At 41.8% G+C, this 20,945-nt stretch overlaps 1 protein-coding gene across 9 annotated transcripts in view; it reads left to right on the plus strand.

The window, feature by feature from the left end:
- LOC105021890 (thrombospondin type-1 domain-containing protein 7A) overlaps positions 1–20,744 on the plus strand; it is a 109,410-nt gene extending 88,666 nt beyond the window's left edge. For 4 of the 9 annotated variants that reach the window (XM_034288856.1, XM_034288860.1, XM_034288859.1 and 1 more), the window contains 12 exons: positions 228–369; positions 1,545–1,660; positions 2,329–2,446; positions 10,129–10,274; positions 10,714–10,888; positions 11,157–11,339; positions 13,095–13,190; positions 13,425–13,510; positions 14,021–14,234; positions 17,212–17,299; positions 17,469–17,813; positions 18,767–20,744. In XM_034288856.1, the coding sequence (XP_034144747.1) occupies positions 228–369; positions 1,545–1,660; positions 2,329–2,446; positions 10,129–10,274; positions 10,714–10,888; positions 11,157–11,339; positions 13,095–13,190; positions 13,425–13,510; positions 14,021–14,234; positions 17,212–17,299; positions 17,469–17,721 (1,617 nt within the window). In that variant the 3' untranslated portion in view covers positions 17,722–17,813; positions 18,767–20,744. The remainder of the gene's footprint in view (positions 1–227; positions 370–1,544; positions 1,661–2,328; positions 2,447–10,128; positions 10,275–10,713; positions 10,889–11,156; positions 11,340–13,094; positions 13,191–13,424; positions 13,511–14,020; positions 14,235–17,211; positions 17,300–17,468; positions 17,814–18,766) is intronic. The other 5 variants (XM_020041527.2, XM_034288863.1, XM_034288857.1 and 2 more) reach the window with 4 other exon arrangements.
- The last annotated feature ends 201 nt before the right edge of the window (positions 20,745–20,945 follow it).

Genomic DNA, 20,945 nt, shown 5'->3' on the forward strand with positions numbered 1-20,945 from the left:
ATTCACACAGTTTAATCAACTTTTATGTTCAATAAATATGCACATCATGGTGGCAAGGGTACTCCATTGAAAAAGGCTTAGTTCCAGCTCAGTGAGCTGTCTACATTGAATTCTTATCACTTGCTGCAATATGGATTTGTAAATCATTTACGCTATAAGAAAAATGCACGGTGCTCACAGCTCTGCTCACCCCTCTATATTGACGTGAAATGGTGTCTTCCTTTCAGCCATGCAGTTACAACAACAGCAGAGAACGGACATCCTATGCCATCCGAGCACCTGGAGTGGGGAGAGAGTGTCCAGACACTACAGAGAAGGAGCCGTGTAGTCTGAACCTGAACTGCTTTCACTATTTCTACAACATCACAGGTAAAACACTGCATGAATTGAAAAACCTCTTTAACACGGTCCATTCGGTTTCTCCATGCCAGTGGTGATACCATTTTTGCCACACCGAAATAACTCCAACCAACCAACCCAGGATTATAAAAACTAGTTATAAGGTACTCAAATATTATTGCACACTTCTGGCGCAACCTACTCCAGTCTAGTGCTTCCTCAATACCCAATGATCCAATTAAACTGCACATCCTCTGCTTTCTATATGTGATTCTTCTGAATTTGGGGCTCTTCTCTCATTCCAAAATGAAGCTCTGCGGAGACGTGTAGCGTTGTCTTCAATACAAGTAGCTCTCTCGTTCTCGTTCTCTCTGTGTCTGTGGCTCATTCTTCTACAAAAATACAGTGCTAATCTGCAGTGCTCTGCTCCCAGAGGCACCAAGGCCTTCCAGGGCGATACAGTAACTATGTACATAATATACCAGCACACATCATTACTGGAAAGGCTCTTTTTCATGTTGCCAGGGCGCGTCTTGGCTCTGCCTCACTGAATCATTCTCTCTCTATTTGCAATCTCCCTTTTCTGCTCCCCCGAGTGCCACAAAAGCTCTGCAGCAGGAGTCGCCGTGGAGTTGAGCTCTTAAAACTGCTGCTAAAAGCGGCCACTCATCTTTGTCAGAGAACTGCAGGCGTAGGAGTGATCCCGCAGCCCCTTGGTGGCAGACAGCGTTCCGGGCTTTAACTGGAGCAACACGTTATCTGACAGACGGCTCTGGGATGGCTCTGGGACGGCTCTGGGACACCTCTGGATCCTAATGATGCTGGGTGCTTTATTTCAGGAAGGCTTGTTTTTTTTCCAGGGGGGTGGTGGGGGGTGGTGTGGGGTGGGGGGGGGTGGGGGCGTCTGTGTTGAACAGATACACATCAGAGCAGGTGCCCCAAGTCACAGGGCTCGGTTCACGTTCAGTTCACATCCTTGTCAGGTCACGAGTTCAGGTGTGGTGAGGTGTTCCGTACGCGTCTGTTGCCTAACCCATCGCCTGTCATTAAACTCAAACTGGATAAAGATCCTATCTTTAGGTAAAGACAGAGGGTCGGAAATAAAAGGCATTAACTTCAAAATGATCTCACGTGTATCTCGACATGGGTTTGGGTGCTCTGGGTTTGGGAGTTGGTGTCTAAAGTCCAGTGTGATTTCCCTTCAGACTGGAGCACCTGTCAGCTGAGCGCCAGGGCTGTGTGTGGCAGCGGCATCAAGACACGCATGCTGGACTGCGTACGCAGTGACGGCAAATCTGTCGACCTGAAGTTCTGTGAGGAGGTGAGACCCCCGAAGGCAAATTTCACATTAAAATTCCCCTTGTGTTGTGTCGTAAGGCCAATGATTTCATAACCCACAACAAGATAGAGTAACTGGTAGTAGTTTATCTCAAAGAACCTGTGGATGTTGTCATCCCTGTGAGAGCGTGGCTATTTTTGCATGTTGTAAATTATAATGTTCAATTTCCCCGATTCCTCTCTGTGTTTACCTGCCAGTTTTGTTCAGAAAGGCTATTAATTCACATCTATTTCATACCCAAAAGGACGTGTCTAAAGTTGTAAACACCAATCCTTGTATTATCTATTTTAATGAGTACTACTAAAATTATTCAGCTCAGTGAAACAGTGTTTTCATGTGAGCATTGCTGTAACCCCTTTAGATGAAGGTCTATTCATTCATAATAACCTCAGACTCTTAATCAAAATCCTCTCTTATTGTCCCCTGCAGGCTTAATGCTGTTTAACCCATGGCCTAGTTTCAGCCCCGCTTATTCTGTGATAATGGGGTTTAAACAAGCCAAGGGCCCATCCAGTGCCAGAACAGATCCAGATCTTCCTGGGAATTGTTGTAATCTTGTGGTCAGACAGGACAGGAGTAATGGCTCTGGACTCTGACTGGTCATGTGACTGAGACTGTTATTGGGTGATAATGTTTCTCCTTTCTCATAGCTGAGGCTGGAGAGGAAGTGGCAGATGAACATCTCCTGTGTGGTGGAGTGTCCGGTCAACTGCCAGCTGTCAGACTGGTCAACTTGGTCAGAATGCTCCCACACGTGTGGACTGGAAGGTAGGGAAGACAACGACCTGATGATTCTCTTAATGTGCTCCCAGGCCTGATAATACTTTGTCCTTATAGACCTGATGAAACTCTAATGGCCTCATACTGTCAGTGGCTTCTACTGGGATAAGGGGAACATCTTTGTCATTAATTAGATCAAGCGAAAGACACTTAATGGGTTAACTTCTTACAAGGGTAATCTGACCGCGTTGATCTGGGCAGTAATAAGAACATCTTATCCATAACGTACACTACATGAGTCGCTTAAGGAATTTCAGTAAACTAGAAAACACACTCTCCCGCTGCATTGTCCACCACGACCAACAAAACAGCATTAAAACACAATCATGTATCGAATCTCGTTCTGTTTCAGTTACCAATGTTCTCACATCACAGAAAGCACATCTTCCCACAGTACATTTGCTGTTCCACTCCCACCGTTGTGGGCTTCTCGGCCTGGACGATAATAACATGGTCCCGTTTCAGACGCGTCACATGTCACAATCCTCCCTGAAGCATGAAGTCGAGAAGGACGGGACAAGCCTGCTAATTGAAGTGATAGCGGTGACATCATTGCATCTGTAATGTGAGATAGCGTGGTAGCGGCTCCGCTGTTTGTTTTTGTGCAGCAGAAGACAATCGATTCTGTCCTATTATGTGTGACTGCTCGGGGCGCTGTGGGGAACCCTTTGAAGGAGCAGCCAGTCTGCAGCCTCCAGCACCTGCAGCTAAATCACAGGGAGAAAGAGAAGAGTTTAAAGACTGGCTGAAGGAGCAACAGGGATTCTCATCTCGGTAAAGGAGGATGTTCTGCTGAGTAGAAGGACCATGTGAGGTCTGAAGAGGGAGGATGTTGTGTAACCCTGTTTCCAATAAAGACGGGACACTGTGTAAAATGGAAATAAAAACAGAATGCAATGATGTGCAAATAGTTTAAACCCTGTATTTAATAGAAACTAGTACAAAGACCACATATTAAATGTTGAAACTAGGACATTTTATTGTTTCTTTAATGTTATGGCCACTTTGAATTTGATGCCAGCAACACGTTTCAAAAAAGGTGGGACAGAGGCAATGAAAGACTGGAAGAAAAACTGGAAGAATCTTAACCTTGTGGAATATCACACAACTAATTAGGTCAATTGACAACAGGTCAGTAACATAATTCGGTATTAGAAGATCATTCCACAGAGGATGGGTCTGTCACAGCTATGGTGTGGCAGGAAATGAGGCGCAGAGCTGTAGCAAAACACTCCTTTTATTTTTGCTTTCAGACAAACAAAACAAACGAAGCGGCACAAACCGAGAACCGCCATGCTGCATAAACAATGAACCACAAACTGAGGAAAACAAGAGCAACTTAAATAGGGTCCCAAATTAGAGACAACACGAGGCAGCTGCCTCTAATTGGGGACAATCAACACAGCAGCGCAGATATGCCTAGAGGCACCTCTGTGATCAGGCCCTGACTGTGGCCCCCAGGTGTATAGAGATGCCTAGAGGCCCCTGGCCAGGACCTGCCAGTCTTTCAGAACTAAAGATGGGGAGGGGGTTAACCAAGATGGGGTTAACCACTCTGTGAAAGACTGCACAGTAAAACTATTGAAAAAAAACTTTTCTCAACGTAAAATTGCAAAGAGTTTGGTGGTCTCCTAATCTACAGTGCATAATATCAAATCATCGTATCAAGATTCAGAGAATACAGACAAATCTCTGTACGCAAGGGACAAGGCCAAAAACCAATATTGGATGGCAGTGATCTTCGGTCCCTTACGCAACACAATTCTATAGTGGAAATCAGTACATGGGCTCAAGAACACTTCCAAAGACCATTGTCTGTGAACACGGTATGTTGCTGCATCCACAAAAGCAAGTTAAAACTCTACCATACAAAGAAGAAACCATATACAAATACCGCCCTCTTTGGGCCCAAGCTCATTTAAGAAGGACTGAGGCTAGGTGGTAAATTGTCCTGTGTTCTGACAAATAAAAATTCAGAATTATTGCCACGTCCTCTGGGCCAAGATGTAAAGGGACCATCGGGCTTGTTATCAGCGCACGGTTAAAAAGCCAGCATCTGTGATGGTATGGGGGTGCATTAGTGCACATGGCATGGGTGACTTGCAGTTCGGTGAATGCACTATTAATGCTGAACAATATATACAGGTTTTGGAGCAACATATGATACCATCCTGAAGATGTCTTCTTCAAGGAAGGCCTTGCTAATAATAACAAAATAACGTTTTTCATGTATTACAACAGCATGGCTCCATAGTAAAAGAGCCTGGGTGCTAAACTGGCCTGCCTGCAGTCCAGATCTGTCAACCATTGAAAACATTTGGCGCATTATGAAATGAAGAATGCAACAAAGGAGACCCTGAAATTTTTAGAAGCTGAAATCCTATATCAAGCTAGAATGGGAATACATTTTACTTTTAAAACTACAGCAATTGGTCTCCTCGGTTCTCAAACACTTAAAGAGTATTGTTAAAAGAAGAGGTGATGCAACACAGTGGTGAACATGCCCCGTCCCAATTTTTTTGCAATGTGTTGCTGGCAATAAAATTCAAAATGGGCATGTATTTTTCCAAAAACAATAGAATTACTCTGTTTCAACATTTGATATGTTGTCTTTATACTATTTAAATGAAATATAGGGATGAATGATTTGCACATCAATGCATTTTCTTTTTATTAGCATTTTACACAGTGTCCCAACTATTTTGGAAACAGGGTTGTATTTTCTTGTCTGATAAGTGGCAGTTTTGTTTTACTGTTTGGTAAAGTGAGAAGTTTGCTGGCTCTGTGTTGGAAAAGGAGTTGTTAGATATGTCCACTTCACAAGACGGAAAGGGTAAGGGGTCTGAGAGAGGGTGTTGCATACAAACAGAACCATGGATTTAAGCGAGTGGTATGAAAAGAGACTGGAGATTATTGAGAATCAGGCAGCTGTACTTGAAGTGCCAGTGGGTGACAGTAAATCACATCCTGTGTGAGTGTGAGTGTGAGTCTGTGTGTGTGTGGGTGAGATGTTGATACAGAGTTAGTGTAAAGTACTCACCATCATTTTGTAAAGCCCTATTAAAAGCCTACAAAACATTCCAACTGCTTCACAGCAGATCCTTTCCACACCAAAGCCTTCTCCATCACATGTACTCCTGTACTGCCATATATATAAAAAGAAAGCAGCAGTTGGCAGAACAGAAAGGAAAAGTCATTTTACTCAAGTGGGGGTAGAGAGGTAATCAATAAACTTGAAAGGAGTTACGGTGAATTGCACAGTGGTTTACAGAAAGCTCAGTGGCGAGTACAATTCTGTGTGCCATATTACAGTGTACCTGCTGTACAAAAGGCTTTTTTATATAGATATACTATCATATTCTTTATGAATGCCTTTATGAATGCATGGATGGACTCATGACATTTGTTGAGGGAAGGTGTTTTTATTTGTCAGCATTACTGTAATTAAATGTGATAGGTGCAAACAGGTTGGCTGCTAAGTGCTGACAGTTTGCAGCGGGGGTCTGCAACTGGGTTTGGCCTTGAGGCTAATTTTATTTGAGCTAATATTTTTTAAGCCAGAATATACACTCACCTAAAGGATTATTAGGAACACCTGTTAAATTTCTCATTAATGCAATTATCTAATCAACATGGCAGTTGCTTCAATGCATTTAGGGGTGTCCTGGTCAAGACAATCTCTTGAACTCCAAACTGAATGTCAGAATGGGAAAGAAAGGTGATTTAAGCAATTTTGAGCATGGCATGGTTGTTGGTGCCAGACGGGCCGGTCTGTGTATTTCACAATCTGCTCAGTTACTGGGATTTTCACGCACAACCATTTCTATGGTTTACAAAGAATGGTGCGAAAAGGGAAAAACATCCAGTATGCGGCAGTCCTGTGGGCGAAAATGCCTTGTTGATGCTAGAGGTCAGAGGAGAATGGGCCGACTGATTCAAGCTGATAGAAGAGCAACTTTGTCTGAAATAACCACTTGTTACAACCGAGGTATGCAGCAAAGCATTTGTGAAGCCACAACACGCACAACCTTGAGGCGGATGGGCTACAACTGCAGAAGACCCCACCGGGTACCACTCATCTCCACTACAAATAGGAAAAGAGGCTACAATTTGCACGAGCTCACCAAAATTGGACAGTTGAAGACTGGAATAATGTTGACTGGTCTGATGAGTCTCGATTTCTGTTGAGACATTCAGATGGTAGAGTCAGAATTTGGCGTAAACAGAATGAGAACATGGATACATCATGCCTTGTTACCACTGTGCAGGCTGGTGGTGGTGGTGTAATGGTGTGGGGGATGTTTTCTTGGCACACTTTAGGCCCCTTAGTGCCAATTGGGCATCGTTTAAATGCCACGGCCTACCTGAGCATTGTTCTGACCATGTCCATCCCTTTATGACCACCATGTACCCATCCTCTGATGGCTACTTCCAGCAGGATAATGCATCATGTCACAAAAGTCGAATCATTTCAAATTGGTTTCTTGATCATGACAATGAGTTCACTGTACTGAAATGGCCCCCACAGTCACCAGATCTCAACCCAATAGAGTATCTTTGGGATGTGCTGGAACGGGAGCTTCGTGCCCTGGATGTGCATCCCACAAATCTCCATCAACTGCAAGAAGCTATCCTATCAATATGGGCCAAAATTTCTAAAGAATGCTTTTAGCACCTTTTTGAATCGATGCCACGTAGAATTAAGGCAGTTCTGAAGGCGAAAGGGGGTCAAACACAGTATTAGTATGGTGTTCTTAATAATCCTTTAGGTGAGTGTAAATAGCACTGCAATTTATAGCCTAAAAGTACATAATAAATTGTGTGACAGTGAATAAGAAAAATGGTTTAGTGGAGCAAACCCCTTCTTTGGACATTTCATGTGTGACTTTTGGATAAGATATATTTTTGTATCATACTTGTGGGTCTCCTGTTTCCAATCACTGGCTTACAGCATATTCAATAATTTTTATTGAGGCTTTATATCACTTTCACCTAGATAGCCTTTACAAAGGCTTCCAACCTGGCAGGGAATACAGGGCAACCCAGAACAAAACACAAATTCAAGACAAACTGTCACTACAATCTGTCCCCTGTACATTGAAATTGATATATGCCTACATCCAGATAGGAGTGAAAATTGGTTCAGCATTCTCCTCCCCGTGCATAAGAAACACATCCACTTACAATGCAAGCCAAAGAACTGGCCATTGGCCAGAAACAACATCATGCTCTCAATAGAGGTCCAAAGGTTTTTAGTGCTCTAAGATACTGTGTGGTTCTGTATTCTGTGGGTTGGAATTACAGAACCATTCAAAATACAGCCGGTTTGCCCACAGTGTATCAGTTACTGGAGTGGAGCGTTTCTTTGATTTCCATGGTTGATATTATCTAACATGACCATATGAATGGTCGTTTTCCATTACAGTGTAGGTACGTTTGGAGCTGCTACTTAAAGAGCTGCTTTTGTTAATCTGTTAGAATAATATATTAACATACAGTTGTAGCCAAAGTTTGCATACCCTTGGAAAATGTTGTAATAAAGTTACCATTTGTAAAGAAAACATGAATGAGCAGGCAAAACACATCTTTTATTCCTTATGGGATTTACATTCAACTGTAAGTCGTAACAGAATGGCACAATCATAAAACAAAACATGGCAAACAATAGAAAAATTAACTGACCCCTGTTCAAAAGTCTGCATACCGTTAGTTCTTAATACTCTGTATTGCCCCTTTTAGCATCAATGACAGCGTGCAGTCTTTTGTAATAGTTGTCTATGAGGCCCTGAATTCTTGCAGGTGGTATAGCTGCCCATTCGTCTTGGCATAATGCCTCCAGGTAATGCATGTCATTGGTCGTCTTGCATGAACCGCACGTTTGAGATCTCCCCAGAGTGGCTCAATGATACTAAAGTCAGGAGACTGTGATGGCTACTCCAGAACCTTTTTCTGCTGTAACCGCTGGAGGGGGTCAACTTGGCCTTATGCTTAGGGTTATTGTCGTGCTGGAAAGTCCAAGAGCGTCCCATGCGCAGCTTTCGTGCAGAAGAATGCAAATTGTCTGCCAGTATTTTCTGATAACATGCTGCATTCATCTTGCCATCAACTTTCACAACATTTCCCATGACTTTAGAGCTCACACACCCCCAAAACATCAGTGAGCCACCACCATGCTTCAAAGTGGGGATGGTATTCTGTTCACTATAGGCCTTGTTGATGCCTCTCCAAACACAGTGCTTATGGTTGTGACCATAAAACTCTATTTTGGTCTCGTCACTCCAAATTACAGTGTGCCAGAAGTTGTGAGGTGTGTCAAGATGTTGTCAGGCATATTGTAACCAGGCCTTTGTGTGGCATTGATTCAGTAAAGGCTTCTTTCTGGCAACTCGACCATGCAGCTTATTTTTGTTCAAGCATCATCGTATTGTGCTCCTTGAAACAACCACACCGTCTTTTTCCAGAGCAGCCTATATTTCTCCTGAGGTTACCTGGGGATTTTTCTTTGTATCCTGAACAATTCTTCTGGCAGTTTTGGCTGAAATCTTTCTTGGTCTACCTGACCTGGGCTTGAATTTTCCACTTCGTAATAAGTGATTGAACAGTACTGAATGGCAATTGCAAGGCATTGGATATCTTTTTATATCCTTTTCCATCTTTATAAAGTTCCATTACCTTGTTATCCAGGTATTTTGACAGTTATTTTCTGCTCCCCATGGCTCAGTATCTAACAAATTTATCGACTATTTATACACAGACACTAATTGCAATTTAAAAAGCCACATGTGTGGGAAATTCACCTTTAATTGCCATTTTCACCTGTGTGTGTCACCTTGTGTGTCTGTAACAAGGCCAAACATTCAAGGGTATGTCAACTTTTGATCAGGGCCATTTGGTTGATTTTCTGTTCTGATTTCTGCCAAACAACTATGTGATAATAAATGGCTTCATATGATCACTATCCCTAAATGAAATATATTATTTTCAAAATCAATGCCAAAATGTCACAATTTCTGCCAGGGTATGCAAAATTATGAGCACAACTGTACACATGTCCGCACATCAAAACACACAATACATATTGCATATGTATGTGGGCATGTACTTTAATAATGTTTTTCATCCAATTGGATTGAATGCCCTGAATGATTAATTAACTGATGTACAAATAAATGGATGGCCTTTATCAGACTGTTCCATTCAAAAGAAAGGGAAAAAGTGCAAAACAGTGCATCAGTGCTTTATAGTTAGCCCAAGGCCAGATATGAATATTCAGATATCAGCCAGATTGTGACATAAATTAAGGTGAAAACATCCTTTCTGTATAACATCGTAATAGTTTGATCTAGATTGTGCTGATCCTGTGATTTAGCGGCAATGTGCCCTGCTTACACACATCCATTCCTCCTCTCCACTATCTTTATTTCTTTCTTATTTTACTATTTCTTTCACTGCCAAGTCAAACACGTTGTCAGTTAGAGCAATGGCCTGGGGGCAGTCAATGGAAAGCGCCTCGCTCAGGGCAAGAATCCTGTCCTCCGGGATTCCATCCCACATTCCGGGGACAACCTTTCGGTTACTGGTCAGATGCTCTAAACGTTAGGTTACCTGCTGTTGGTAATGGCCTGTCCCCTCATAACGTCCTCTACGTGGGTGACGTGTCTGTGCTCCAGGGAGGATGTGGCGGAGCAGGGTGGTGGTGCAGGGGTCCCAGGGGGATGGACGTCCCTGCCCCTCCCAGATGGAGCAGTGGAAGCCCTGTCCCGTCAGACCCTGTTACAGATGGCAGTACAGCCCTTGGTCCGAGTGCAGAGTGGAGGTAGGCTGCACCACTCCATTCAACTAACCTTTTTTTAATCAGCTGCCGTTTTACTAAAAAACAAAGTCGGTGAAAACACTGACTGACAGTGACCCGTTAGAGTAAACTGTATGTTACGAAAATAAGAACAGTCGGCCATTATTTAAGCTCCCGATGTATTATTGAATGAAATACAAACGTTTCAGTGTCAAGGTGACTTCTTCAAGGCTACTCAATAAATCACTTGCTGCTTAGACATAGTGGGTCTCTTAGAGCCTTTTTAATCAGTTATCATTCACCAAGGATGCACAGATCTTCGTTATATTAGGTACTGTGTAAAGGTCATTATTGTAAAAAAATTTAATAAAAACATTATAGTGTTCTTAATAACTTGCAGCTTTTAAATGAAGGTTCATAAAAATGGTGTGTGTGTGACTGAATTTGGGTGTGCATGTCCAAGGAGGTGGTGTGTGGAGCGGGCCTACGATTCAGGAACCTGTCGTGCTTCGTGTCAGACGGCTCCAGAGAAGGAGAGGGCAGCTTGGTGGAGGAGGACTTATGCGCTGGTCTGGAGCTGGCCGTTGACCAAGACAGAGTGATCATACTGAAGGAGGCCTGTGTTTTACCCTGTCCAGGTGCAGAATACTACTTCTACAACTATACCAGAACAGCCTTGGTTAAAAGTCATTTTTATAGTTCAGGTGTCGTTTTGTACGTCAACCAGTCATACCAGAGGAGATCCAGATCACTAGATACTGTAATTCCCTTTTGGTTAAGTCTGCTAAATGACTTCAATATAATGGATTGGCTTGTCCTTGTGTTTCTCAATATTTGTTTCTTGTTTCTGTTCATCCAGGAGTGACAAAGTGGTCAGTGTGTTCTCTGTGTACTCTCTCTTTCCAGGTGAATGCTACCTGATGGAGTGGTCTGACTGGAGTCCTTGTCTGAGTGTATGTGTCAAAGGGGCTGCCGTGGACTTTGGCTCAGTCCAGGTGCGCTCTAGAGCGGTCATGGCCCAGGAACCTGAGAACCTCCAGCTGTGTCCTGACCCCGACTGGGAATCCAGATCCTGCACCGGTGAGACTGGTGGGCATACTGGATAGTGTTCCTCAGGATATACTGTAGAAAAAACGTTACACAGTGGTAGATGAAAATCTGCCTTTACTATTAGATAAATTAAAGGGTCAATTTGGTCAATTTTTTTACCTATAAATAGTTAGCTATAGATGAGGAATACAACTCCGAAATGTCTCATGGGTTTATCGTGTAACTGCTGTACCCAAGCAGAACCCAAATTATAAGATTGACTTTCTCAAATTTTCACTCTTCACTATAAAGACCCAAATAAAGGTTCAGACTGTAGGTTTGATGCCAATGATTGTCCGGCGTAGAATGTACAGTATTGCTCTCTTTGTGAATATGAGAGTGGTTAAATTTTTCCATTGCTGATTCCTGCTTTAATGTATTCTCCTTGTCAGGAAAACAGAACTTTTTTCTCTAACCAAATGTCAAGTCCATGGACGTAAGTTTTGTTTCTGCAAAGCATCTAGATCTGAAGTTCTACCAAAGAACTCCTCAGATGCAAAAACGAACAAATTATCAGAAAATCAACAAATCATCTGATTGGGCCAAGAAAATGATAGTTTGTAGCAGAGCCAGAATACACATAAGTAAAGATGATCCAGTCGGCTTTGTTACTTTGATTGGTTAGATGTGATCCAGTCGGCTTTGTTATTCTGATTGGTTAGAAGTGATTCAGTCGGCTTTGTTATTCTGATTGGTTAAAGGTGATCCAGTCGGCTTGGTTATTCTGATTGGTTAGAGGTGATCCAGTTGGCTTTATTACTGTGATTGGTTAGAGGTGATCCATTCACAGATGACCATTAACTACAACGTCCCTCATTTTGAAGTCACCTAATCGACGGCAACAGAAGGCCTCTCACACTAAAATACTTAATGAACAATAATGCAGCAGAACATTTTAGTTGGAGTCGTCAGGCAAGCCTCTCCGCAATCAGTCTGCTTTCTTCCATTTGGTGCCTAATGACCACAAACCAGGTTTTAGGTTCCCAATCGAAGTAAAATAACAGGCCTCATAAGGACTTCCAGTGTTCCATGTTTAGATACAGTACAAGCGTGGTCCTTCAGGCGTCTGATTCGAGGGTTAGACTAGACTTGATGTTAATCACCGACCCCCCACCGCCTCCCTCTGGGCTCCGGCTGCATGGGGAGTCCCTCTCATCTTTCCTCCTGCTGCCTCCGCCCCAAAGCAGCCATCGCTGGGATGACCTGGTTTACCGGCATCTCTCTGAGTCATGCAGAGAAGGAAAAGGGTGGCCCTGCACTCTGCGATGGATCGAAAGGGAAGAACAAGACAGGGAGGGAGGAAAAAGAGAGTGAGATATGGAGAAGAGCGGAGAGTGAAAGAGAGAGGGGGGAGGTAGAGGATGCAATAAAAACAGAAGCAGCCTAGGTCGCGGACAGAGAACAGGTTGAAGAAACTATTTCATCGATTATAGTGACGACACTGATACCGAGCCACCACAGAGAAAAAGATGTCCCTTTTCACCAAGGTCGGACTTCTCATTTACGGTAGTGCTTAACTGGATGTTCAGATGATTAGTTACATCGGGCTCTAAAGATTATTGTTCATTTGGAGTGCTGCGGTAGAGATGGATAAAACTATAACAGCATACAAAGTAAGTCATATAGCAAAAGCCCATGCTTCTCCTTCATATTATAAAGACGTTACCACACCACTCTGTTAAATCCAATGAAATGCGGTAGATCTTTACTTAGTAATGGTTTGATTGGCTTGCTGGCGTTGTGACAATGTTGCAGATGGGGAGTGTTTTGAGTACCAGTGGATGAGCAGCTCATGGGCAGGCTCCCCTCGGGTCACCTGGTGTCAGCGTTCAGACGGACTCAATGTCACAGGTAGGACTGAACCTACTGGCCGCGTCTTGCAGACACAGATGAAATGTAGTTGAAAAAAATCCAGCTCAATGGCGATTTTCTATTGAGACTTATTCCTTAGTCCAGTACTAAGCTTAATCTGTAACCTCGACACCATCCCGATGTTTATGTCTGTAAACCTTATTAAAGTTCACAAAGAAGACTTAGCATCTGACCTTTCACATTGCATATGCTCTGGTGAACTGTGACCTACAGGAGGATGTCCACCCATTAATCCTCTAGGGGAGGACAACTCCTTCTGTGACCCAGCGTGTCAAATGCCAATGTCCTTCTGCACTGAGGTAAGCTGTTCTCGGGTAGTCATGTATATTTAGTTAGAGTGGTTGAAATAAGGTCAGGTGCTCTAAGCACATTTCACTTCTGCCCACTTCATCATTGCCAGATACTTACAGCCATGTCTCGCGGGGAAAAAATAAGTCAGCAAATTCTTGCTTCCTCCCCAAAACGAGAATACAGATATATGTAGACAATCTTAAATACATTGAAAACATTGCTCAAAAAAATATTATTTGTCAAATAATAAATAACATATGTGAGTAAGTGTTCCTAAATACATTGAAATAAAAATGAAATAGTTTATTCTGTACTTGTTACTTTAATTCTTCGCAATGCTCATTGGACGGGAGCTCCCAAAGCCCCTTCCCTCTGATAATCTCCACCAATGAGCTTTGAAAGGAGTTGAGAGAACAACAACATAGAGACCCAGGATTTGACAGATATCTGTAGTAAAATGTTTAGACAAAACCTGTGAACAGCAGTGAATCATGTTTGTGTGACACTGCCCTCCACAGGCCGGCGTGTGTATGTGCGAGGAGGGCTACACAGAGGTGTTGTCCTCTGGTGGCCAGCTGGACCAGTGCGCTCCCATCCCAGTCCTGGAGATCCCCACAGCCGGGGACACGAAGACGGACGTGAAGACCAGCCGTGCCATAAACCCCACCCTGCCTGCCACCACGCAACCAGGACGCACAGGGCGCACCTGGTACCTGCTGCCCATTGGACCAGGTGAACCAGCTGGGACACTAGAAATAGTCAACACCTATTGACTTGCAGGGTACAGAAAGTCAATCCAGGAAATGTAGATAGACACTGTCACAAAATCACAGTAAATACTTTAATAAAGTACAGTAGATTTAGATTTATGAGAGCTACTTTTCTGCATACATTTCTGATAAAGCCGTAAATGTGACCCAGGAATAGTTAGGATTGGAGAAATAGAGTTCTCTGCTATTTTCTCTTTATTGCTGAGCAAGTGCATGGGATGACTTGGGAGCATTTGGCTGATGAGGATTTGTTTGAGAGCACTTGGCTGCAACTTGAGTGTACCCAGTACTGAAGATACAAGGACTTTGAAAAGAATTGAGACCCATTCATTTAGTCCACTTTTTGTTTTGTTATAGGCTTAATTTACAACCCGGTTTCCAAAAAATTGGTACATTGCGTAAAATGCAAATAATAACAGAATGCTATGATGTGCAAATAATTTATCCCTGTATTTAATTGAAAATAGTACAAAGACAGCATATCAAATGTTGAAACTGAGAAGCTTGAATATTTTAGGAAAAATACATGCTCTTTTTTAATTTGATGCCAGCGACACGTTGCAAAAATGTTGGGACAGGGGCATGTTTACCACTGTGTTGCCTCAACTCTTCTTTTAACAATACTCTGAAAGCGTTTGGGAGCTGAAGAGACCAACTGCTGTGGTTTTGAAAATGAAATGTTTTCCCATTCTTGCTTGATATAGGATTTCAGCTGCTCAACAGTTCAGGGTCTCGTATTTTTCATTTCATAATGCGCCAAATGTTTTCATTGGATGACAGGTCTGGACTGCAGGCAGGCCAGTTTAGCAGTCTTTTACTACGGAGCCATGCTGTTGTAATACATGCAGAATGTTATTTGGCATTGTCTTGCTAAAATAAGCCAGGCCTTTCTCGAAGAAGTTGTTGTCTGGAAGGCAGCATATGTTGCTCCAAAACCTGTATATATTGTTCAGCATTAATGGGGCCATCACCAATGTGCAAGTCACCCATGCCATGTGCACCAAGGCACCTCCATACCATCACGGATGCTGGCTTGTGAACTGTACTCTGATAAGAAACAAGATGGTCCCTCTCCTTTTTAGCCCTAAGGACGCGACGTCCATGATTCCAGTTTTCCACTTCGGGCCCAGAGAAGGCAGCTGCGTTTCTGGATCTTGTTGATATGGTTTCTTCTTTGCATGGTGAAGTTTGAACTTGCATTCGTGGATTCAGTGATGTACTGTGTTCACAGCCATTGGTTTTCGGAAGTGTTCCTGAGCTCATGCAATGATGTCCACCATAAAATCGTGTCTGTTTTTAATGCAGTGCTGCCTGAGGGCCTGAAGATCACAGCCATCCAGTATTGGTTTTTGGCCTTGCATACAGAAATGTCTCTGCATTCTCTGAATCTTTTAATGATATTATGTAACATAGATGATGAAATCACCAAACACTTTTTGGTGATCTCATCTCATTGCACCTTCATGTTGAGAAACATTATTCTTAAATTGTTGCATGATTTGCCTGTGTAGTCTTTCACAGAGTGGTGAACCCCTGTACTTCTGAAAGACTCATCCCTTTTGTGATGCTCTTTTTATGTCACTGACCTGTTGCCAATAGACCTAATTAGTTGTGTGATTTTCCACAATGTTCAGTTTTTTAGCATTACACTTTTCCCATCTTTGGTTGCCTCTGTCCCAACTTTCTTGAAACGTCTTTACTGGCATCAAATTCAAAGTGGGCATATATTTTTCAGCATTTGAAATGTTGTCTTTATATTTTTTCTATTGAATATATTTTTTAAATGAATTGCACATCATTGCATTCTTTTTTCTTTACATTTTACACAGTGTCCCAACTTTTTTGGAAACAAGGTTGTATAATTGATTTAATATTTATTTTGCCTACAATCGTCACACACTAGCCCATAAGCCCATCCAGTTTTCTTCAAGGAACTCTGTATATTTCTCTGTACATAATTTCCTAAATCCTGCCCAGTCTCTCAGTCCTTGTCTCTGAGAAGCATCCCCACAGCATGATGCTTCTACCACCATACATTCTTGTGATAGTATTATCCAGATAGCGAGCAGTACACTGTTTTCCCCAGTAGCGCTTGACATTCAGTCCTAATCTTTTTATGGCATGCTCTCAAAGTCCTTCAGGCAGTGTGTCATATGCCTTATACTCAGCAGTCCAGTGATGGTTGTGTGTGGATTCATGGCAAAAAAAATGAATCAATTATAAATGAAGTATTTTAGCATGCAAAATGTGGAAAAGGTGAATGGATATTAATCTTTTCCTAAAGGCACTGTACTTACTACAGCTCTGGAAAATAATTAAGAGACCACTGCAACTTTCTCTTTCCTTTCTAAAAAAAAGTCAAAATGGAAGGTTTTGAGTGAGGAACAGAAGCGTTAAAATTAAGAGACCACTGCAAATTGAACGCTTCTGTTCCTCACATTAAACTTTCCTTTTCAACTTTTTTGGAAAGGAAAGAAAAAGGTGCAGTGGTCTCTTCATATTTTCCGGAGCTGTATGTGTTGTGCTCCAGTAAGCTCTTTGCTAATATTAACTGCCTTAAAATGCTTTGTTAACAACATACTGCAGTGCTTTCTGGTTAGAGTACTGTTTGTCACTGAGGCAAATTTGGGCTCTTACAATTTTAAACAGATTCTGACTTCAATGCACTATTCTGACTAACGTGATTTTTTTGGGGGGTGCAAAATCTGAATGGAAAAGGGGAATATCTTTCCTTGTGGTGTAATCCACAAAAGCTTGGTTGTCTGCACACATACTTTCAAAAGGATGCCACCGTCAACCCTATTTTCCTTCCTGAATCCAGTTCCGTTAGATGTGTGGGCAAAGTGCTTGACAAATGAATTGTTCTTCCCCTTTCTGGTTGTGTTATTGACACAGTCAGCCGTGTAGCCAGCTGAACTGACAGCCCTCCTCCTCCACAGATGGCAAGCTGAAGATGTGGGTGTACGGTGTAGCAGCCGGAGCCCTGGTGCTCCTCATATTCATAGTGTCTTTGATATACCTAGCTTGGTGAGTGCTGCACCATAGCTGCGTTTTTTTTACTCATCCATCCCTTCATTCAACATCTAACCAGTTTTGTCCCGTTCCATTTTGGATTTTGAGACGTCTTTTTGGTTTGTTTATTGTTTTGCTGTCGTTTGTTTCCTCATTTTGTTTCCTCCATGCCATCCGATGCCAGCAGCAGTTACTGTGTCATCCTCCGCCATCTTCAGGCCACCGAGTCCAACGCCAATGGGACGGTGGTCTGGATGGGCCAAAATGCGCATGAATTGACTTACACGTGTCCAGATTGCCAAGAGTTGGATCAAAGCAGTTCTCACGGCAGCGCCCAGCACAGTCATCAAAACAGCCCCCAAAACAGCTCCCAGAGCATCGGCCAGAGCAGCCCCCAGAGCATCGGCCAAAGAAGAAATGGGCAGCCCTACGATTAGTTACAGTGCCAGGCGTTGACCCCTGACCTCTGATCTCTGCACCAGTGTCACATGACGTGCCCTTGACTAGCTGAGTGAACTTGGTGGTGCAGGTGAGGTCACAGGGAATTCCATTGTAGAGGTCCCTCATAACATGGGTGGATAGAACCTGGTCATACAGAAGGTATAGATCTAGGATTAACCGCCTACTGAATCTTAAACCTTAACCGCTAAGCTCTCCAACCTGGGGTCTGGTGAATGAACTGTTTTGGTATTAAAACATCCACAACTCAATATGAAGGTCAACTATGGAGTCTTAGAGCTGGCCTGGAACTAAAATTGCAACATGGGCTAGTGACTATCATAATAGCTGTCTAGTCTACTACTGATTGATTCAGGCCACTATTGCGACTCATTATGTATTTTTCTTATGGACTCATTTCCTTTCCTTAAATGAATGTAGCTGTCAGTTGATGACAAATCACGTTGTTTTATAAACTGTCCCACAATGGCGATGTCCTACTGCCCTCTGGTGGCCTTCATAGCTCCTAGCAGATCTGGTCTTATATTCCCCACTTATACATAGTCTTCTCCGCTTGATCCATTATTTACCCCATATTGTCATGTATACATTTGTGACATTCATTATACATTGTTATTCATTGAACACCAGTGAGTTTTGTGAATGTATCAATGTTGAGGAGGATCTCGTCCAGTAGAAGGAAGTGTTTATTCATGCACCATTCACAGGCATTTCTTGCTTCTCTTTCCTAGGATGGTGATGTTTGCTAAATAGATCTATAATATTCTTACTCTGTCAGATCCAATACAAAAGCTTCTTTGTAGCTCAGAGACGTCAGTCCAGGAATGGACACACACATTGCATGACATTTAACACACTAACACTGTTAACTTGCTTGTTTAAATGTTCTTATACAGTATGTGTGTTTTCCAGACATGTAGCTAATTTGCCACCTGCCACTCTAGTGTTGGTGGTATTTCATTTGGACATTAGAGTGTGTTTTGTGTGACTGGGTAATAACATGTTATGTACTCTTCCTCTTAGCAAACGGCCAAAGAAACCACTTAGACAGAGGCAGATCAACAACCGATTGAAACCTCTGACCCTAGCCTATGACGGAGACGCTGACATGTAGGACTCTGGGATAGCCTTCTCCTCCAGAGAACTGCCTAACCTGACATCACACCGTAGGGAGCACAGGGATGTTTATAACTGCAGATGTTTCTCCACATAGACATGTATGGAGGTTGTCCATTTTTAGCAGCATTTCTCCCTTTTTCTTTTTTGATATTTTCTTATGCAAGAGCCTTCACGACCTCCACTCAGTACAAAGAAAATGCCTTTTTTGTTTCTTCTTTTTTAATCAGCGAAGACTGCTTTGAAATGAAAGAGCTGCAGCAAAGAGACAAACTTTTTTGTCTTTGAACACAAGCTGCACAAGCTTAACTCTTTGCCATGTTTTTTTTTTTTTGCTTGTCACTGAAACACTGAGTTGTGCTGGAGGCTTAGGATGCACTGATGGTTCGTACGTTGCCAAAAGTCACCACAGGGAAAGGGAGAAAATCTCCATGAAAAGGCTCAGATTCCTTTCTAAAACCTCAACTGGATGTTGACTTATATCTCCTTCTACAGTTGCAAACAAAGAGATACTTTGGGTTTCCGGAGTTTTCCCAGGCAGAGGCCCTTTTCAGAGGATGAGCACGGGCAGATGGGGTGCACATAGATGAGAAACACAATCACCGTCACCAGATCGAAATCCTTTCTCCCCTTTACTTTGTTTCAGGCTCCATCATTGCACTATATTAGTGCAGCATGATATGCACATGACTAATACCTTGTAATGCCATAGTACACTGCCTCTCCTAGGACAGGATCACATGCAGTTGGAAGGGCATTTTCAATGGCACACTACACCGTGGATACGTGAGCAGTCAATAGTAAATATGTATAGATTTGAATTAATGTCACCATTTTTGTTTTTGGTCCAGTATCTTTTGTGTATAGTTTGTTTGGTAATGTCACTCTCTCTGCCCAGAATGAAATCAAATAGACTTCTTGAATTTGAACAATAGACTCGATTTCAGTTATTCTTTAAAAAATGTCCAAGGTTTTAATTGTTCTAAATATGTAAAGTACATATGTAAATGAAGGATAAATGAGTAACTGGATTTATTTATTTTGTGCTAGCATAAAACAAAACCCTTCTAATGCTAAAATGATGTGTGTGACCATAATTGTATTTTTCTGTCTTGAAAATGTAACTTCTGCCTTATTGTCAATGATCAAGTATCTACAGCCCTATACACATTCACTAAACCAACATATGAGTAATAGGTGCTGCGCAGGTTTATACTATTCCATTGATAAGTGAAAGACCTATGATTGATTCATTTAGATTAAAGTTATTTAGTAAAATTTTCTGGATATAAGGATAAACAAACCATTACTTTCTGTTTCTTTGAGAATATTTGAAAATATGTTAACACATGACCTATATCATAGGTGCCCTTACAATATTATGATGCAGTGGATTTCCTGAGTTAAAAATACATCGTATATACTCTATAGATCAAGGTCCGTCTCAACAACTTTGATGATAGTATATGAATAAAGAGGAAATATGATTCTGCTTTTTACAAGAGCAGCTGGGGGAGAATGTTTACTTTTTGGTTTTTCTTGTATAAATAATAACATTTTTTATTTTTGAAAAAAAAAAATCTAAATATGTGTACATTTATTTTGTACTGCAAAAATTTTGTTTGAATATTGCAGTGTGGGTGTATGATATTGCTGATGGTTGTTCTCATGATGCAAGTTGTGTGCTGTAAAAAAGATAAGGATCATCATTTTGTATAGGTTGTTTATATATGTATTGGAGGAATTACAAAAAATAAAGGAAGAAAATAAATAAATTACTGTGAAAATGTTGAATGATGCCATTCTACTAGATGTACAGTATGTTGGGCAAATTCATGTAGGTCTTGTTTTTATCTGCATAGATTTGTCCAATAGAAACTTTGAAAAATCGCAACTACAATGTTAAAATAACCATCCAGTGATTTCAGGTATCTATCAAAATTACCCGTAATAACTGAACATATGAGTAATATTGTTTTTTTAGACAACAAAAAATATACAAAAACATTGAAATATATATATATATATATAAGATTATATCTTTTGATGTGACAACACTGAAGAAATGACACTTTGCTACAATGTA

The sequence above is a fragment of the Esox lucius genome, chromosome 20, assembly GCF_011004845.1.
Source record: "Esox lucius isolate fEsoLuc1 chromosome 20, fEsoLuc1.pri, whole genome shotgun sequence".
Classification (NCBI taxonomy): domain Eukaryota; kingdom Metazoa; phylum Chordata; class Actinopteri; order Esociformes; family Esocidae; genus Esox; species Esox lucius.